Source organism: Caretta caretta, chromosome 16 (genome assembly GCF_965140235.1).
Source record: "Caretta caretta isolate rCarCar2 chromosome 16, rCarCar1.hap1, whole genome shotgun sequence".
Taxonomy (NCBI): domain Eukaryota; kingdom Metazoa; phylum Chordata; order Testudines; family Cheloniidae; genus Caretta; species Caretta caretta.
Genome location: NC_134221.1, coordinates 6662611 through 6678895, shown reverse-complemented (window position 1 = coordinate 6678895; position 16285 = coordinate 6662611). Strand labels below are relative to the sequence as shown.

Genomic DNA, 16285 nt, shown 5'->3' with positions numbered 1-16285 from the left:
AGCTCTTCTTGTTCACGAGGCCTGGTTGAGACTAGCACAGATTCCCTATTAGAACAACTTTTTATTAAAGTTATACTTAGACATGCAACTCAAAAACAAACAAAAAAAAGAGCAAACTGAAGGTTCCTACCTCAGCTTTCACTTGGCCCCCAGGTCTTTCCTCCCCGACACTCCACCTGTGGGCTTGAGAACAGCATGAGCTGCCCCAGAAATGTTTGAGCAGCCTTACTGTAATGTACATTTATGAACAATATTATGGGTGGGATTTTCAAAAGTCTCTAAGTGACTGAGGAGCCTAAGACCCATTTTCAAAAGTGAATTTCCATGGGATCCAGGCTCCTAAATACCTATATCCCTTCAGAAAATGGGGCTTAGGCTCCTATGTCACTTAATGACAGGTTTCAGAGTAGCGGCCGTGTTAGTCTGTATTCGCAAAAAGAAAAGGAGGACTTGTGGCACCTTAGAGACTAACACATTTATTTGAGCATAAGCTTTTGTGAGCTACAGCTCACTTCATCTGACGATCTTTTTTCATCTTTTTTTTTTGTTTTTGAGTTGCATGTCTAAGTATAACTTTAATAAAAAGTTGTTCTAATAGGGAATCTGTGCTAGTCTCAACCAGGCCTCGTGAACAAGAAGAGCTCTGTGTAGCTCACAACCTTGTCCCTCTTGCTAACAGAAGGCAATAAAAGATATTCTCTCACTCACGAAAGCTTATGCTCAAAAAAATTGGTTAGTCTCTAAGGTGCCACAAGTCCTCCTTTTCTTTTTGCGAATACAGACTAACACGGCTGCTACTCTGAAACCTGTCATTATGCAAGGCACTGCATTTAGCCGTATGGAGTGGAAATCTATCAACTTCATGAAAAAACTCGTACAGATACAGACAGACATCATCTTCCTTTCCAAATGAAGTGAGCTGTAGCTCACAAAAGCTTATGCTCAAATAAATTGGTTAGTCTCTAAGGTGCCACAAGTCCTCCTTTTCTTCTCACTCACATTGTGTCTCTCATATTCTGGGACCAATGCAGCTACAACACTTGCAAAGAACATTTGTAAAAATCCTTGAACTTTAAGACACTCTTTGACATTTCCTCCACGCTGAGTTCCACAATGTTTCATTGTTCTATATCGCCCTGGGGATAAACACTGCAATCACATTCCAGCAGGGGTCATGTCCATCCATACCCTATCTCCAGCTGTTGTAAACAAAGATAGGTTTCCTTTCGTAAACTAGGCAGATTAATATGGATGTAAATCCCTCAGTGCCTCCCTCCCTTTGTGTCCTACTAAATCTATTTTTGCCTTCTAGTGTTAAGTGGAAGGAAAGGAACTTGGGTAGTAGCCAGTGCTCTTACTGCTGTAATAAGGCTCTTAACAATAAAACAAATCTCCCTGAAAACTCAGTCCCCCCCAATAACATTAGTGCAATCAGCCCTGAGGGAGCAGAGCCAGGTAACGTAAGAACATTGAAGGGATGGGTTTCACGTCATCCTGCTACAGGAGAGACCCAGGTTCCAAAGAAACCTCAGAACACCTGTTTTTGGACCAGTGAAGACTGAGCATGTGGCAGAGGCAACAAACTGGGTTTCCAGGAGCAGGGGGACTGGTGTGGAGGAAAAGATGTAAACTTCCCTGTTTATGGAGTTCTGCCATGGAGCAAGTCTGAGAAGGTGGAGGAATGGAAATGGTAGCAGGTAGACACAGCGGAGTTAGTGGAAGAAGGCAGTTCTGACAGCAGAGAGATGGATAGCAGGCTGTGCATTGGTCTCAAGGAAGAGGGCTCCAATCTATAGGGAACCAGGGGGAGAAATGAAAGGACCAAAAGGGATACATCACGGCAGGCACCTTTACTGGTGTCCATATGAAGCATGGCTCTTGTCAAGGTTGAGGGCTGGCTCAGAGTGCTAACCCACCTCCTGTTCTGCCTGTGCTCTGCTCAGGTGCTAGGTAAAGGCGCACTAGGGAGTCTCTTACTGCCCAGTCCTGCAAACCCTCGCTCATGTGACTCATCCCTTTAATTTCAGTTAGACTACTCAGATGAACCAGAGTTCACAGGATGGGTTTCTAAATGCTTATCTAACCTGATCAGAGATCTTACAACTATGCCACCACCAAGCAGGATTCCTTGATGAGCAAAACAGTGACAAAAATTGGATGAAAAACACCTTGGCTGGTTAGTGTCTGCCTTGGTGCACTATGTATCTGGATATCCACAAGATGTGGCCTTCAGAGCCAGGATGTGCTAATAGTCCAAACGTTTTGGAATTGAGGATTTTTTTTTTAAGATACCTGCCACAGAAGGGGGTTGTTGTTCTCTTGGTGGGTATTTATTCAGGGCCTGATCTATTGAAATCAATGGGAGGGTTTCCACTAATTTCAGTGTTGTTTGGCTTGGATCCTAAAGCAGGTGGCACAGTCCATTAGGAAGAATCCAAATATTATGAGGCTTAATGCGTCTCTGGAAGGTGCTCACACACCAAGATGATGGGCCTGGTATAAGAACCTGAACAGAGCAGAATACAAATGTGTATGTGTGTGACCAAAATTATGCAAATACCCAGAGCATGGCTGGGCATTGCTGCTGATTTATAAAGGGCAAGAGATTTGAATGTGGTAACCAGTTATACAGTACCCGCTGCATGAAAGTGACTTGTCGGAGGTGTATTTAGTTCCTTAGGTGTGGGTTAGTTCCTCAGAATTTTGGAATTAAGCTCCTAATAACCCTCTCCCCGACAGCTCTACATTCAGTGTAAATCCCCCGGCTCACCAAAGGGAAACCAGAAGACTGGAACCAGAAGGCCACAGGAGGTTTTATATTTAAAAAAAAAAAAAAGTGTCAACCCTTTTGAGGATTTCCCTGCACCCAGGTGGCAACACTTCCTCTACAGTGATCTCGGCAGGGGAAAAAACTGGACTATGGAGACTGGCTGAGGAGACTGAGAGGTCAGAGGTGGAGCTTAATATTATAATTTGTGTTGCCTGGAAAACTCTCACAGCTCTGAAATGCTAAAGCAGAGGAGAGGGCAGTGAGAAGACGAGTGGAGCTGCCGTTGCGGAGACCAGCAATTGGCCATGGGGAGGGCTGCCCAGCAAACCCTCCTCGCCGTACTCTGCCTAGCAGCTGTGGTTTGTGAGGCTCAGGACACCTGCCCAGGTGAGTGAGGAACAAAGCTGTTACCTTTTAACAACATGGGTCCGACTAGCTACTTTGCAGTAGTTAATGTCCACCCCTGATGGTGAAGCACCACTGAAGACTCGCCTGCAGTGAGGTCTCAGGAAGGGGAATCAGGGCGAAGGAATCAGGCACAGTTCATCTCATGGGATTTCTAAGAAATACTCCCCCTAGGAGAGAGGAATCTGGGAGCTAGGGGAGCAGGGTCCCAGCCTCCAAACCCCAGAGAACTGTGGAGAAAGGAAGCTTCTCCATAGTGTTGCACAGCCTCCCCCATGCTTCTCAGTAGCATGGCTCTCTGAGTGGCCACCCCGCCATGCTTATCCGCCTTACTGTTCCTCTTTGGGAAGGGGATGCTTTGGAGGGGGAGTTAGTGTTGATGGGAAATTCCCTAGGTCCCAAACGGAGCATGTTGCTGGGAGCATCTGCCCCCCTAGTTCCATTCCCTCATTACCCCAGAGCCAGGGGGCCCTAACTCCATGGAGCACGTAGAGAGGACTTTCTGCTGATTTCTGAGGAGCAGCGGGGATCACACACAATACAGCCAAGCTCTGAACAGGGAGGAACCAGACACATTAGACTCACTTCATAGCTTCCAGCTTCTCCCATTAGTATTGGGATCTTCCCTGGGCTGTGGCAGACCTGGGGAGGTGGGGATGAGGGAGACAAGGCTGAAAAATTCCCAGTTACTAAGACGGAACCTTGAAAGACTCCCCTTCTCAAAATGAAACCATCTCCAATAGCATCCCAAGCTGCTCCAATTCTGGCTCATTAATCATCCTCATGAAATCAAATACTTGCTTATGTGCCAGCCCCCACAAAGCCAATGTATGGGCCACACAACACTGTTTCCTCATTCCCTTGCCCCTGGGAGGTACTACCCAGAGTTTTGCAATTAATGTGGAATCTAGAATAAGGAGGAAAATGCAGCTGTACTAAAGCACATACAAAACACAGTCATCTTTTATATTAAGGTTCCATTATTACATGATTAACTTGTTTTAATACAAGGCTTGTCTATGGTTACAGATTGTTATAGAGTCTGTTAAGTCAATGGGGTGCTTACCACGTCTTAAATCAATAATATGAATGATTATTTACTGTAATAAACCTTTGAATAAAACCATCTATAACATCTTCTGCTGATGTGTTTAGAACCATCTATAACACATACTACATGGGTTTCTAATGTGCTTATAACATCTCTTCAACATTTATAAATGGCACCTTAGTACAACATGTGCACCAAAAGATGCTGATTACAGGCTCTATTACCCTCTGCACCTGGATACAAGTAGCTGGGAAAGCCGTTCCTGCTCCCCATACAGACTTGCATTTATTGAGCTATTTGGGGATGGATAGTTTTTATTGCAGGTTCAGGCTGCTATAAACCAACAGAACCCATGAAATTCAGAGGCGCGGCTGTTAATTTTCAATCCATTCTATTGTTCCACAGACTTTCAGTTCAGAAAGTATTTTAAAATGTTCAAGACTTGGAATTTTCTAACATGTTATATATATTTAAATCCCCCCTCTTAATACACATTCTTGTATAAACCTCGTTCCTAGATCACCTTCACAAATGGCTTCCAGCTTGTAAAAAACTAAAAGCTCTGGTAAGAAAGGGTGAGATACTAACCAATATGTTACATCACCAACACAGACATTGAAAACAGGGAAAAGAACAGTAAAGCCATCAGCGAACAACTTCCAAGCAGAATCCCAGACTCAAAACATGCTTCTCACACCTCAAGTTTCCTATGTGTTGTAATGTTGGCAATTTCTGTTTGGAGGAAAAAGAAAAGGAGTACTTGTGGCACCTTAGAGACTAACCAATTTATTTGAGCATGAGCTTTCGTGAGCTACAGCTCACTTCATCAGATGCATACCGTGGAAACTGCAGCAGACTTTATATATACACAGAGAATATGAAACAATACCTCCTCCCACCCCACTGTCCTGCTGGTAATAGCTTATCTAAAGTGATCAACAGGTGGGCCATTTCCAGCACAAATCCAGGTTTTCTCACCCTCCACCCCCCCACACAAATTCACTCTCCTGCTGGTGCTAGCCCATCCAAAGTGACAACTCTTTACATAATCAAGTCGGGCTATTTCCTGCATAAATCCAGGTTTTCTCACATGCCCCCCACCCCCATACACACACAAACTCACTCTCCAGCAGGAGATGTCAATGCATCAGTGTTTTGGCTAGATGGACTGGTGTTAATTGGCAAAGCTCCACTGAAGTCAATTTGCCAGTTTACAGCAGCTGAAGATCTGATCCTTTTACCCCTTTCTTTCCTGCAGCCTTGTTTTGAAAACTGCTGTTCACACAATGAAGGACTGTCATGGTCATGTACTGTACAGGCAGTCCTCGACTTTACAACGTTCGACTTACAACAAACAGCACTTATGACATTTCTGAATTTACACCCTGCTTTGACTTAAGACAATTGGTTTAGACTTTGAGGCTCAGTCCCACAGTGGAGTGGATTGCGGTTCTGAGTTACGACGTTTCGATTTACAACGCAATTTTCAGGAACTAATTGTGTTACGAGTCCAAGGACTGCCTGTACTGTGTTAAAGATTTGCCATGTTTAAATGTAATATCATCTCTGAAATCATGGATGAAATCATCTTTACTTTATGCAGGTGTCATGAACATACCACCCCCATGTCCCCTTCTTCATCTTTACTAGAGGGACCAAAGTGTTTGTTTTTTAAACTTCTTTTTCTAAGGGCTGACTTTTAAACAATTATAACTCAAACTAGTGGACTTCGCAGAAACTCCATTCTATGCACCGAATTAGTGCTGTAAGTTTGGGGATGATAAATTACATGACACATATGTAAGAAGGAGGCTTAATCCCGTCTTTAAATGCAAATCTCAATGCAGTCTGGACTATGGAAGCTCTTGAAACTTCACTTTGCGAGCAAGAGGAAATATGGACTGAGAGGACAGGCCAGAAAACCCACAGCCTGACAGGGAGTTTGGGGCAGAGGCTTTCCACTCTGACTCTACCTTCCCCCACGGTCCAAAGAAGATTCTTCTGCAGCCCTCCACAGTGGGAGCCACAGAGAATTCCACCTGGAATTCACATTTGCAAAACATCCCATATCCTCCGTGTCTGATAAATATTATTTTATGTCTCCAGAAGTGAAAATGGTGGGTCTTGGTGGTAATGAGAAGCTCGCTATTCTGCAAGGATGCCCTGGTGTTCCTGGTGCCACAGGTCTCAAAGGAGAACCCGGATCTGCAGGAATGAGAGGTACTTTCCTCAGCATTGAGTGAGAATTGGCTTTGGATGGTGCAGGCACAAACATGAATTACTCAATAAATAACAGGTTTCAGAGTAGCAGCCGTGTTAGTCTGTATCTGCGAAAAGAAAAGGAGGACTTGTGGCACCTTAGAGACTAACAAATGTATTTGAGCATAAGCTTTCGTGAGCTACAGCTCACTTCATCGGATATAACCATAGTGTTGCTGATTAAAAGACCATGTAAATTACATGCAGGATTTGAGCAATATCATCAACTGATGAAAACTGGCTTGGTTCCATTCACTTCAGTGTCCTTTTACATTGCCTGAGGATTCAGCCAGAAAGGGTAGAATTGGGAGCTCAGATCTGTTCTAATTTCTTCTGTGTTTGAAAATATAAAATGTTTAAATTCATTCTCTGTGTTTGTAGGAGAAAAGGGAACTCAGGGGAGCTCTGGGAAGATGGGACCAGCTGGAGAGAAAGGTAAAGTAATAAAAAGACTAAGTAAATTTGTTTAACTACCATCAAATAATTTTTAACATTTGAATTTTCCTTTTATGAAACATTTAACAATACCCCTCCTCCCATCTTTCTCTCAATTTAGAGCATGAATCAAATTTAGGCCTCTCTTTGTTTTATGACTCACTCATGAACTGTTCCTAATTGCTAAGAATGTATCCATTATTCCTGGTGTTCACCAAAGTATTCTCAGCCGCTGGCTGTTTTGTGAAATGCTTGCTACAGGCATTGGTAATTTATGATGTGGAGTCACGGGATCTAGTTGACTGAAACCTTTTAATATGAGAGTGATGACTGAAGAACTTCTGGTATGAATTCATGCAGTCTGCAGGACAAGTAAGTAGTTTCATTAATACTAGCAATGATCTAAATATTCATGAACAGCAAATAGTCGGACTCCATTGAATGGACACTAATGACATTTTGGGCCATTTTTTCACAAACAAATTCATAGATCTGTGTTTTCAGTATTCACCCAGCTCTTATCCCAATAGAACCTCAGTTCTAAGCTCTCATTGAGATTGCTACGTCTCTGTTCATTCTTTCCATTTTCCACCAGGAGAGAATGGTGACATTGGTGTTCCTGGTCTGAAAGGTAAGAGACCTCCAATAATTTTTACTTGTTGAGCTATACTCCTGTCTTTTATGCTGTTATCCTTAGTGATAGAAACTGAGTCAGTAGGGAGTGCAGTTGTGACATGCTAAGAGTTTTTCGAAAGAACTCTGCACCCAATGCGTCCCAGAGTCAATGGGAGTTGGGCACTTAACTTTTTTGGTCTCCTTTGGAAATTCCAGCCTTCACCTCAAAAATAAAATAAAAAGAGCCCACCCCACCATACACAGTTGCCCAAATTACACTCTTATTTGTACTCGTTCAACTCGGATGAAGTCAGGGGGGTGGCACTGATGTGAAAAAGAATTTGGCCCTCTCTCCTCTGTGTCACACTTATCAAACTCTGGAAGGGTTAATATTTTTTTTATGGGGTGATGTAGGGGAACTGGGGTTTTACACCAACATGGAATTAATAACAAATGCTGGGATGAGCACTCAGATCAGGATGCTGTCTCTTGGCTGTGTAATGATTTGTTCCTGTGTGTTTTTTGGTGTTTTTAGGAGATAAAGGAGACAGTGGAGTACCTGGAACTATAAGTAAGAACATCTGCAATTTCTTTTATGGCAAGAATATAATTTGATTTCATTTTAAAAGAAGTACACTTGAACCTCTCAGGAAACTTTCAGAGTGCAATTTGTTTGCACACAATACTGAATTTGTTAATATCCCTGGAGCTGATGAGCTATCCAAGAGTGTGAAAAAACTTCAATAATTAGAGATGAGCATGGGCTGTCATATGTGCATCTGCATTTGGATCGAGAACTGATCTCCCCTGAAAGTTTGGGGAGGCTCAGATCACAGCCAATGTGTGAAATTATGCTACTTTGGTGCAGAAGGAACTAAAGGGATAAAATGTATTTCACACCCTACAATTGCCTGAATATTTCCCAGCTTGTGAAGAATGTTAGGTAAGGTGTAACTGGATGTTATTTTTATGGATGGGGGTGTGGGAAGTAAAATCTATGGCTGGAGAGAATTTAGGACACTGATCTTTGTCTAGGGAAGGACTTGTCTCCACATACTGGTAGCTGGGGTTAGAGATGCGTTAAGATGCTTTACTGTCTCTTAACTCATGATACATACATGCCTTGTGGCCTGAGCAGGAGTTTAGGAAAATATCATTCTTTTCCTGGTTTCAATCCCCCTTCCTTCTGTTTGCCTTCCTGAACAGCTGAGGAGGAGCTGAAGGACGTACACTGTAAGACAGGTGAGTGTTTCCTAGAATCACATTACTTGAGCTGTCAACTCATCCCATTCAAGGGACCTGGAGGTCAGCTCACAGGGTAGAGACACAGTCAAAGGTGCTTGGAATTCATTCCGACTTCTGTAGCAACTAGTGTAACTGACACCTCTTTCTGCTATGTTAGCATTATTGACTTACATGCATTTGTTATACCAGAAACCCTCCTGACTATAATACAAGCAGGTAATCCTGTAAAATGGGCTAATGACTAAAAGCCACTGTGGATCCTTGTGTACATTTCTATATGAAGTCTGAAGGAGTCAGTTTCATCGGGAATGTACCGTTTTGCTGATGTCTTTTCAAATAGGAGTCAGGACTTAGGAAAGCTGTTTAAAAAGAAATCTAGTACTCTAGGGTTTGGAAAAGACAACTATTTGAAATTCCTAGTTCCTTGAAAAGGGATCAATGATGCTTGTGTAATTATCCATTCCAGCAAGTAATTTATTTATAACATTAAATTACCATCCTCTCCAGGAGCGAAGAACTGCAAGGAGCTGTTAACCAGAGGGAACATCATGAGCGGCTGGTACACCATCTACCCCCATGACTGTAATGCCACGACTGTGCTGTGTGACATGGACACAGACGGAGGTGGATGGATAGTAAGTGAGAACAAATCATGGAGTGCTCGTTCTTGCTGCCATCAAAGCCAATGCAAATCATTGATGGATTTCACAGGGCGTGGGATGGGGCCAAGGGTTTGCTCAAACAAGTCAGTTCCTAGAAAGGACATCAACCATGTGAAGGCATTTGTAACCTTGGTTGAAAATGAAATCTATTTCTTTGTGCTGTCCCAGTGATACATGTTCACTAGGAGCAGGAGTTCAAACAGAAACTTCTCATCTTGGCAGTGTGTTTAAGATAAAATTGAGGCTGAACTGGGAGCTTGTTTAAATCTCTTCTGTTAGAATTTGGGGGAAGAGGAGGTGCACAAGGTGAGGAAAAAAGTGAGGAGCTGATGGTGTTAAGGGAGTGAGGTCTTACAGGTTCTGGTTACCTTTGTATCCAATACCTATCGCCATATAAAAGAAAAACCCCATAGTCCACTGTGTTAAATGGAGTTGAAAGAGGAGGGAAAATATGTGCAATGCAGAGGAATTCTGTTTCACTAGGAATTCACAATTGCAGAATTTGGCTTATTTACAAATCAGAATAAAACTTGAAAATTTTAAAATTCTCCAAATGAATATTCTGATTTTTGTTTTGTTTTGGATCAATCAAAAACGTTTCATTTAGCTAATATCAGCACAAGTGTGTCATTTTGATTTTGACTTTGTTTATATTATAATATATAGTACAAGAGGTTGAGAATTCAATACAATTTTATGAAGCATTTCAGTTTCAATGGGACTGCATTTTCTGACCAGCTTTTAATATTTTATTCTTTTAACTTCCAATTTCCCTGTTAAGCCTATTAACACAGCAGTGGGAGGATTTCCCTTTTTGGTGCTAAGGCACCAGGTGCTCAGAAAGTTTCACTTGCACAACTGGAACATGGCTGTAGACACAAGCTCCTTATCGGTCATTTTTGTCCGCAGCTGCTATCTTATGTCACTTATTTATGTAGAAGTAATTCCTTAGCTTTCCAGCATGTAAGAGGTGAAATTGTATTAGTTCATTGCTTTAGACTTCTATTTGTGGGCTCAATGCAGAAAGTACTGGGTGAGATTCTATGGTCCATGTATGGAGGAGACCTTCCTGGCCTTAAAATCTATGAATCTGTTACAGCATCTATCCACTTTGTCAATTTTCAAAACAGATGAAAATAAGTACCAGTAATTAAATGCCAATCTGAGCTCTCATTTATATCCTGTGAGGCAGAGTAGAATTTGACTAGTTTAATAGTGACTGTGGATGCTTTAAAATTCTGCTCTGGTACTCTTGCTTTGTTCAGGACAGAAACTGATCTGCATCCCTTTCATTTCCCCACAGGTGTTCCAGAGGCGGGCAGATGGTTCAGTGGATTTTTTCCGTGACTGGCATTCATACAAGAGAGGTTTTGGCAGCCGCCTGACAGAATTCTGGTTGGGAAATGACAATATTCACCTATTAACCTCTTTTGGTAACTAAACAACATGCATCGTGTGCACTTTTCCCCACCAAGTTCTCGCTCTATACTTGATTGTAGAGTGTTCTCTTTATAACTGTAACTAGGCTCTCTGATAAGGAAAAGGACAGTCCAGCCATAGGTCAGCTACTGACTTTCCTTGTTGTGTGTTTTCCTAGAGAGAGATGGATTTAAGGTGGCAGTTGTGATGGGTTCCCCCTGGGGTGCAACCTGGAACTGGGGTACCACTGAGCCCTCTGACTCACCAGCCTGGTCTCCCTCTCTGCACTGTGCTGCTGTGCCAGGCTCCCAGTCCTACACTCCCACCAGCATTCACACAGGCAGGGACACACCCAGTTGTATGCAGGCTTTGGCCAGCCACTATATGAACCAACAATAGAGAGGCTGCAGCCAAAATTACCCCCAGCATCCCAGCCCAGGACCCCAGAGCTGTACTTTTCTGCCCTGGTCAAAATCCCAACCAGTATGAATTTATTACTCAGTTCTCCTCTCCCTCAATGTGGAGAGGAATATGCACACTTGTGGTAACCAAGCTGAGATTTTTCCCTAGACACTTCACTTAAAGGCACACTGGTTTAGGTTAAAATATAAAGCAAGTTTAATAGCTACAAAAAGATAGATTTTAAATTATTATAAGTGATAGCAAACAGATCAAAGCGGATTACCTAGTAAATAAACAAAAATGCAAACTAAGCTTAACATACTAGAAGGATAGACTTAGAATGAACAATCTCTCGGCCTGACTGATGATACAAGCAGGCTCGCAGATTCTCAAGGCACAAGCTGCACTTGCTTTGCAGGTTGGGATCCCCACCCCCGTTTCAAGTCCTTTTCTTTCGGAGCTTTTCTCAGGTGTTCAGTTGTGGGGGAGTGAAGAACAACTGATGATGTCACTTCCTGCCTTATATAGCTTTAGCATATGGAGGAAACCCTTTGTTCCAAAAACAGTTTCCAGCCCAGTTTGTGGAAAAATACAGGTACCCAAAATGGAGTCCAGAGTCATGTGGTCTGGTCACATCCCACTCCAGAGTCATAGCAGCCATTACTTACAGGCTGTCTTGAGCGTTCTCAGGAAGGCTCACTGGGTGGTGGATGAGCTTCTCCTAAGGCCTATTGTTTTTCCTAATGGCCCATTATCTTGAATAGGCCCTTTCCAAGCAGCTGTCTAAGCTGGTAGCATTTTGCCTAGTGGGTGTCACCCAGGTGTAACTACATGTGAAATACAGATCCCTAGTCAATATTCATAACTTTAGAGACAAAAATGATGCATGCATACAAATAGGATAATCATATTCAGCAAATCATAACTTTTCCAATAAGAAAAGGAGGACTTGTGGCACCTTAGAGACTAACCAATTTATTTGAGCATAAGCTTTCGTGAGCTACGGCTCACTTCATTGGATGCATACTGTGGAAGTGAGCTGTAGCTCACGAAAGCTCATGCTCAAATAAATTGGTTAGTCTCTAAGGTGCCACAAGTACTCCTTTTCTTTTTGCGAATACAGACTAACACGGCTGTTACTCTGAAACTTTTCCAATGACACCTTACATGACTCCTCTTGTACAAAATGCATAATAATTATGCCATAATCATACCATAATAATATTACTATGGTGAATATGGGTCATAGTGTCACAACGGTTGCCATCCCATAATTGTTAAGGTTCACTATTAATTCTATGCAAAGCCATAAAATGTTAAATGCTGGTAATAGTGGACATGCATGTTACAAAAAAGGGTTCTTTTGTGAAATCTCATTGGACCAGCTAACACTGTAGCTCTGGTGGCTCCAGTCAGGGCCTGGCAAATAGAGTGATGAATCAAATGGCAAATATTCCTTACCAGAAATTCCTATCTTCTCCTGCCTATGAGAGACAGATGGACTGACTGACCAGACTCCAGAACATAGAGCACTAGAGGCTGTTCTGTTTATGCCCTTCTTGTTTGGGTGTTGATTCTTGGTCTCAAGTTAAGGAAGAGCATGTACCCAGAGACTGCTGATTTTTCTTACTGTGGCAAACAGGAACTCTAAAAATAACGCAGGAAATGTAGAGAAGGCTTTGTTTTGCAAAATCTGGGCTTCCTGAGAACTTTCTTTCCAGTTGTCCATAGCCCTTCTCTGTCCCTCCCCGAACCAGTTGATCAATCAAGTTTTCAACACATTAGCAACACACCTTAAAAAGTCATTATTGCTCTGCAAGTAGGGGCTAATGAAACCGATTTCAAATATCTTCTTGCTTAGCAGCTAGCATTCAGTCATACATAACCAGCGAAGGTTTTGAGGGTTTCTTTATAGTTGCTTCTAGTTTTTCTGGCACTTAGATGTAAATGTATCCACTAAGATATAAATATAACCAAGATAAGAGGTGCAACCTACCATCCAGGATGGGTCAGCAATAAATCCAGTGGAAAGGAGGAGATTTTGGTGTCAGAGCTGAAGGGAAGGGTGCTGCTGGTTTGCCTCTATTAGAGGTGAGGTGAAGTTGAAGGAACTCCTAAGGATGCAAAATGTGGATGGAATGTGTGATGAGGTATTTTCTTTCTTTCCAATTTGTTTCCATTAGGAGATAATGAACTTCGCATTGACCTCACAGATTTCGATAACATCCATGCATTTGCCAAGTACAAGTCATTCAAAATTTTAGGAGAGACTGAAAATTACAAGCTGATTCTTGGAGATTTCCTTGGGGGTAATGCAGGTAGGTGCCATACATGGTCTCTACATTTCATAGCGCAGAGAAATGCTACAATGCCATTGGAGGTGTACAGAATCCCACAACAAAAGTAAATTAAACTTCTCATCTACAATTACTCTGCCATTTCCTAAGGCTAAATCTTGAAGTTATTACCCACTCCTACTCAGTCCTTAGCCAGGCAAACTCCCATCAAAGTCACTGGGCATTTTACCTGAGTCAGGAGCTCAGAACGTGGTCCAGGTAAATGGCAGGTGAGTGTCATTACAGATGGAAAGTTATTCAGATAAAAGAAGAGCAGAGCTGAATGTTCACCGCAAACTCAAATAGATCCTGAATTGGACCTTTGAGGTTAGAAAAAGTTTGTTTAGCTGTATTTATGATGTTCATGAATTGCTGCTCCACCTGACTTAAACTGAGAGTAGAGGCAGAAAGAAGTAGCAATCTCACACAGGAGCCTTGCTACGGGAGTAAAACTGACTGGAAAAGGGAATGTCCATGTAATATGAAATTCCAGATTGCTGACATTTCGTTACTTATCAGAATGCGACACTAATAGAGTGAAATTTCTGGTGGAACCAAACAGTCTATTTGGCATCCACCTGCCCGCTGGGGAGCTGGGGAGCCTGCCCACCAGGGAGCTGAGGAGCTAGCTGTTTTGTTGTCTGAACTCGATCTCACACTCTGGTTTGATATGGGTCCATTTTCGGGGCTCCTGTGTATAATATCTGGTTCTAAATGGATTCTCAACTCATCCCAACCTTCCCCAGAGGAATTTGGCCATGGTCCTGTTGGGTTTGCTGCAGTCAACAGCCATGATTTTTGAAGTGCCCGTACTGTTATTGTTTATTTATATCATGATAGCACCTAGAGGACCGAAACGAGATCAGGTACTGTTGTACTATCAGTTAATCGGTTCTGTACATGGTAAGAGAAGTGGCAATCTCAATAGACAAGGCAGGGGGTGCAGGTAAGGAATTATGATTTACAGCTAAGGAACTGAAGTGCTGAGATATTATGACTGCCACTTTCAGAGAGGCTTAAGGTACCCAACTCCTGTTGACTTTCTAGCGACTTGTCCCAGGTTACCCAGGAGGTGTGTGACAATTCTAGTCCTAGTCAGGTGACTTAGCCACAGGCGTTCTGTGGAATACCTGCACCTCAGAAGAGCTGGAGGTGGTATGTAACCCAGCACCTGCTGCATCAGGAACCCAGATGGAAGCGGTTAAATTGAGCTTCAGACTTCCTTCTATAGTTCCAGGGATTCTGAGTGCCTCATGAAAGGGGGAAATGGACAGCACGACTCCAGGAATGTTAGATTTGGCCACTGAGGAACTAAACTGCCTGCGACCTGCCATAAACAGTGGTTTCATTTACGTCACACAGGGGATTCGTTATCCGGCCACAACAACATGCTGTTCTCCACTAAAGACCGACAGCAAGATCCTGGTTCGAATGCATGTGCAACAACCTACAAGGGGGCCTGGTGGTACAGTAGCTGCCATTCTTCCAACCTGAATGGGATGTACTGGCTGGGAGCCCACAGCAGCTTTGCAGACGGGGTGAACTGGCAGGCAGGCAAAGGGTACAACTACTCCTACAAACGGTCCGAAATGAAATTCAGGCCCGTTTAGCCCAGCAGGAAGGCAGGCGATCACACAGCAGTGAGCGCATCACAGGAGTAAACTTATTTTGTATGCCACTACGTGTATATCAATAATTTTGAGTTTCTTCCCCCTCTCCTTAAGATTGCTACTTTCTTCTGGCACCTGACTTGCTATTGCATGGTGGCTTTTTTTTTTTTGAGCTGCGAATCTAAATATAACTTTAATAAAAGTTTGTTCTAATGGGCAATCTGAGCTAGTCTCAACCAGGCCTCGTGGTGCTTTTGCTTTGTTTTTTTATTGTGGATATAGAATGTTACACTTTGTTACACAGTCAACCTTACTTTACCTGCCAGCTGAGGTTTTCCATGGTTCATCTAGTGGCAGTGCGAGGTGGGGAGAGACAGAGTTATGGATCAAAGGGTTTGAGAACAACTGGAAATCTTTCACACGCTGTCTGCTCTGCATTGCTGATCATTTTGAGAACTAAATAAAACATTTCTTTATAATGGAACTGAGGCTGCACTTCTTTGTTTCCAGATAATTAGGGTTGACATAGGAATATCCTTCTGAGCAGGTTTCTGTTGTCCAGATAATGAGCATCCCCATTCCGCAATCCTATACAAAGGTCATGCGGAAGGGCTTCTGCAGGAGGGGCATGGTGTCTTGTTGGCCTGATTCTTACAGGTATGTAGGTGCCTGGGAGATAGGTGTCTAAATCCCTTTAACAATGTGGACCTGAGTGATTTAGGAATACAAGTTCCATTAAAAGTCAATGGCATGTGTGCTTCTAAGGGTATGTCTACGCTGCAATAAAAAACCCATGACACCAAGTCTCAGAGCCTGAGTCAGCTGGGGCTTGGGATTCAGGCTGCAGGGCGAAAAATTGCAGTTTGCATTTGGCCTGGAACCCCTCTGAGACTGTCCCTCCTCACAGGGTTTCAGAGCCCAGGCTCCAGACCAAGCCTAAAAGCCTACACTGCAAGTTTTAGCCGGGCAGCCAGAGCCCCGTGAGCCCAAGTCAGCTGATCTGGGCCCGCCCCAACCGTGCTGCAGGTCTTTTATTGCAATGTAGACATACCCTTTGGGTAACATTTTAAAAAAGT

At 43.0% G+C, this 16285-nt stretch overlaps 1 protein-coding gene across 1 annotated transcript; it reads left to right on the top strand.

The window, feature by feature from the left end:
• Positions 1–952: 952 nt before the first annotated feature.
• Positions 953–15693, top strand: LOC125623630 (ficolin-2). The gene is made up of 10 exons (XM_048823269.2): positions 953–3157; positions 6333–6446; positions 6867–6920; positions 7516–7551; positions 8071–8106; positions 8742–8777; positions 9288–9415; positions 10746–10875; positions 13447–13581; positions 14962–15693. The coding sequence occupies exons 1-10, from the start codon at positions 3076–3078 to the stop codon at positions 15207–15209; spliced, it is 999 nt and encodes a 332-aa protein (XP_048679226.2). The 5' UTR covers positions 953–3075; the 3' UTR covers positions 15210–15693.
• Positions 15694–16285: the final 592 nt, after the last annotated feature.